Raw genomic sequence first — 4,404 nt, 5'->3', positions numbered from 1 at the left:
ACACAATGAATAATTATGTATAGCTCATTAGAAACATCATTTATATTTTATCTAATATTTTTATAAATTATACATATAATAATTTAGAGTTCAAAATATGTATATATATGTTCAAATTAATTTTATTATATTTTGAATAAAAATTTATATACTATTTATTAAAATAATTTGTTTATTAAAATAATTTGTTTAAAACTCAAAAGAATAATATATATGTTTAAATTAATTTCAAGTATTCTTGAATAATTTTATTAATATGTAAATTATTTATAAAAATAAATCTTTTTAATATAAAAATTAATAGTATTAGAAATTTTAATATACATTGATTTAAACTAGTACAATATTTTGGACTACTTTTTATCTATTTTCATTATTTTAGAAAGCAAAACTGAGATTCCGACCGATGCCGTTACTGAGAGAATCCACTGACACCGGTCAGAAGCGGAGGAGAACAGTCGGACCCATATCATATTCATACTTAAGTTGAATTGGTTCTACCAAGAAAAAGGTAAAAAACAAAAGTCAAGTCGAAAATTAAACGAAAAAGACCAGAAGTAAACCGAAACGAACCGACCCCAGAAACAGCGGCTGTTTTCCCGAGACCACATACATTATTGTAAAAAAACCTATCTCCGCCTCACTCACTCACTCAGTAGCTTTTCACTCTCCCACTAGCTCTCCCACGTTAACACGCCCACCTGGTAAGCACATCCATCGAGCTTAGCTTAGCTTTTTTACTCATTTCTATGATCGTATCAAATTGCGAACTCTCACTACTCTGATGTTTTTTTCCATGGAACCAGATCCGATTATCAAAAGCACCAAAGCTTGGTATATATATCTACGATCCGAGCAATGGCTTTGGTGAGTTTCTCTTCTCGTTTCTCAGCTTTCTCTGCTTAGATCACTCGTCTAGACTAGCTAATCGAACAATATAATCTCAAACACATGGACTTGTAAAACCTCTGTTAGCTCGATTAGAAAATCAATTATCCTGACTCTCTCTTTATGTGTTAACACAGGTGATGCACGCGTACAAGGGAAACAAAAACTCTGAGAAGGCACTCATTGCCGCAGAGTTCACTGGTGTCAAGATCGATGCGGCTTCTGGCTTTGAGATGTTTGTCACCAACCAAACCCCTCAGTTCCTCAAGATGAACCCTTTGGGAAAGGTTCTTCTTTTGCTGTTTCTTTTTTAAATCTTTCTTTTTTTAGTCTTGGTTAAAAGCTAATAAGCAGTATCTATTTTTGTCTTGCTGCTAGATTCCTGTACTTGAGACTCCTGAGGGTCCTATCTTTGAGAGCAACGCCATTGCCCGTTATGGTAATATATCTTTCTCCTCCTCTCTTAATATCTCTGCTTTACTTGCTCATTTGTCATTTGGGTATTAATGGATGTTTTCTTTTTTGATATCACATTGCAGTAAGCAGATTGAACGGTGACAAGTCCTTGAACGGATCCTCCCTCATCGAGTATGTAAGTTCCCTCTAATTAGATTGCACTCTGTTTTGTATTCTCGATGTTTATCTACATGTTTTGTTTTTTTTTTTACTTTTGCAGGCACATATTGAGCAATGGATCGATTTCTCCACAATGGAAATTTATGCACACATCTTCGACTGGTTCGTCCCTAGAATGGGCTATATTCCATACAGTGCTCCGGTAAGCAGCTTTCTCTTACTTTTCGTTGCCTCTTTTTGATGTACACTCTCTTCCACTGAATCAGTAAAGAGACACCTGATTGTTTCTCATCCATGATTGTTTTTTTTATGAATGAAGAGTGAGGAAGCTGCTATCTCTGCTTTGAAAAGAGGACTTGAGGCTCTGAACACCCATCTCGCTTCCAACACTTACCTTGTTGGACACTCTGTTACCCTCGCTGATATCATCACCGTCTGCAGCTTGAACCTGGGCATGACCAGTGTCATGACCAAGAGCTTCACCTCTGCTTTCCCTCACGTTGAGAGGTACTTCTGGACCTTGATCAACCAACCAAACTTCAAGAAGGTTGTGGGTGATGTCAAACAGACTGATTCTGTCCCTCCTATCAAGAAAGCCGGGCAGCCTGCAAAGCCCAAGGAGCAGCCTAAGAAAAAGGAAGCCCCTAAAGCTGAGGCACCTAAGCCTGTCGAAGAGGAAGAGGCGCCAAAGCCTAAAGCAAAGAACCCTCTTGACTTGCTACCACCAAGCCCAATGGTTCTCGATGAGTGGAAGAGGCTTTACTCCAACACCAAGTCTAACTTCCGTGAGGTTGCTATTAAAGGTGTGTGAATGATATCATTCTCTTTACCTAGTCTTACAATTATCAATATGAAGCTCATCACCATGGTTAATGTTGTGGCTCAATGCAGGATTCTGGGACATGTATGATCCAGAGGGTTATTCACTATGGTTCTGTGATTACAAGTACAACGACGAGAACATGGTGTCGTTTGTTACGCTGAACAAGGTCGGAGGGTTCCTTCAGCGAATGGACTTGGCACGTAAATACGCCTTTGGAAAGATGCTGATTTGCGGGTCAGAGGGTCCATTCAAGGTGAAGGGTTTGTGGTTGTTCCGTGGAACAGAGATCCCCAAGTTCGTGATGGACGAGGTGTATGACATGGAGCTGTACGAGTGGACTAAGGTTGACATCTCCGACGAAGCTCAGAAGGAACGTGTTAGCCAGATGATTGAAGACGCCGAGCCGTTTGAAGGTGAAGCTCTATTGGACGCCAAGTGCTTCAAGTGAAAAGAGAGTCGGTTTTGTTTGATACTCCATAGTGATCTTGCTCTATGACTTTTGTTTTGATATCTTATGTGTTGCTCATGCTGTTTTTTGCTTCTTCTAGTTAATACTTGATCTTTTTATCTTTTCGTTGTTGTTAATGTTTCTATTTTGGCTGTGACATCAATTTAAATGAATCTAAGCTTCCTTTTGTCCACATTGAGGTGATGTTATATGACACAAGCAGCAGAAAATATATACAATTGCGAGGGAGATGATGTCATAATGAGACAAAGCTTAGTAATACCAATACCGTGTTGAACTCTGAGGAAGAATAACCATTCCATAGGAGTCTAAGAGAAACACATTTATACATTCAATTATTCCAACTAATAGCAATCATTACAAGAACTAAAAAGAACATCATTAGATCGACCGACTCACAGACCACCAAACTCCAAGACTGTGAGCAGACAAGATCCGTCACCGTGCATATAACTTTGAGATGCGTCGATGCTTCTAAATCAGAATGAAGGGTGCTTTGCCAATTCCAAACCAAAAAAGACAATCGGAGGAGTAACTGGTAAACATATAATACCCCAGAATCCGAACAGGTTCATCAAGAAACATACCAAAGTTAAGATCCCGAAGAAAATAGACATCTCTTCGAAGATCCTGAAGCGTGAAGAAGGCGTATAGAATGAGGGACTAGTACTACTGGCCTCGTAGTAGGCATATAGATTACGAAACGTGAGATAAGTAGACGCATTCGTGGCAGCAAAGAGCCCCATCATCGAGCGGAAACTTACTTTCCAGATCTGAAAGCTAGCCAAATCGATGATCTCGGGTTTACCCTCTCGGAGAAGAATCACCAGCAGAAAAAACAGAGTCGCTTGCAGGAGAATGTGATATGTGGCCGCGAATTTCTTGAAAACATCTTCGGACCATACGATTCCGTAACTTAATCCGTAGCTGTCCATATCATTTTTTTTACAGAGGAAACTGAGGTTGAAGAAGAAGAGACTTTGGAGATGAGTTGCAGAGAAAGCTAAATCGGCGAGCTGCTTTGTGCTTTTTAAAAAGTAGAGAGATAGTTCGCCGTTGATGACTTTTAAATCGACGGTCGTGGAGACAAGGGAATTCTTCATGTCTGAAGGTCGCGCATGAACTACACGTGTCAGTTATTGGGTTTTGGTTTAATTAAGCGCAACGAATTTCCCCGCCCTTTTGATCTGTTTGACCTGGTTTGACGAGTAGAAAGCGCTTAGAAACCGGTTAAGATTCTTTATAATGGTTTTTTTAGAAAGGGCCTTAAAAAAAAAAAGGGCCTATGGTTCTTTAGAGCATCTCCAACCCATTGCTATTTTCACTTCTATAATAGCATTTAGAGGTGAAAATGCTCCAACCCACCTCTATTTCTTCCTCTATTATAGAGATCTCTATTTTTTCCTCTATTTATAGAGGAAGAAATAGCAATCCTCTATTTTTTACTCTATAAAATAGAGATTGCTATTTTAGAGAAATACATTGGAGCATATCCCATTTCTATTATAGAGTTCCTCTATTTTAGAGGTGAAAATAGCAAAATACATTGGAGATGGTCTTATATCAATACGAATATTTTAAATTTTTCAAAAATGTCCTTAATGATATGAACAAACTAAAAAATTCATTAATGATATTAGTGTCATTT

At 38.4% G+C, this 4,404-nt stretch overlaps 1 protein-coding gene across 1 annotated transcript; it reads left to right on the top strand.

The window, feature by feature from the left end:
- The first annotated feature begins 590 nt into the window (after window positions 1–590).
- Window positions 591–2,930, top strand: LOC108830946 (probable elongation factor 1-gamma 1). Its single transcript, XM_018604514.2, has 8 exons — window positions 591–704; window positions 807–867; window positions 1,026–1,175; window positions 1,267–1,327; window positions 1,428–1,480; window positions 1,565–1,666; window positions 1,784–2,267; window positions 2,356–2,930. Exons 2-8 carry the CDS (start codon window positions 859–861, stop codon window positions 2,733–2,735), a joined length of 1,239 nt encoding a protein of 412 aa, XP_018460016.2. The 5' UTR covers window positions 591–704; window positions 807–858; the 3' UTR covers window positions 2,736–2,930.
- Window positions 2,931–4,404: the final 1,474 nt, after the last annotated feature.

The sequence above is a fragment of the Raphanus sativus genome, unplaced genomic scaffold (genome assembly GCF_000801105.2).
Source record: "Raphanus sativus cultivar WK10039 unplaced genomic scaffold, ASM80110v3 Scaffold5250, whole genome shotgun sequence".
NCBI classification, from domain to species: domain Eukaryota; kingdom Viridiplantae; phylum Streptophyta; class Magnoliopsida; order Brassicales; family Brassicaceae; genus Raphanus; species Raphanus sativus.
Note: the sequence above shows the minus strand (reverse complement) of the source record. Positions and strands in the feature narration are given on the sequence as shown.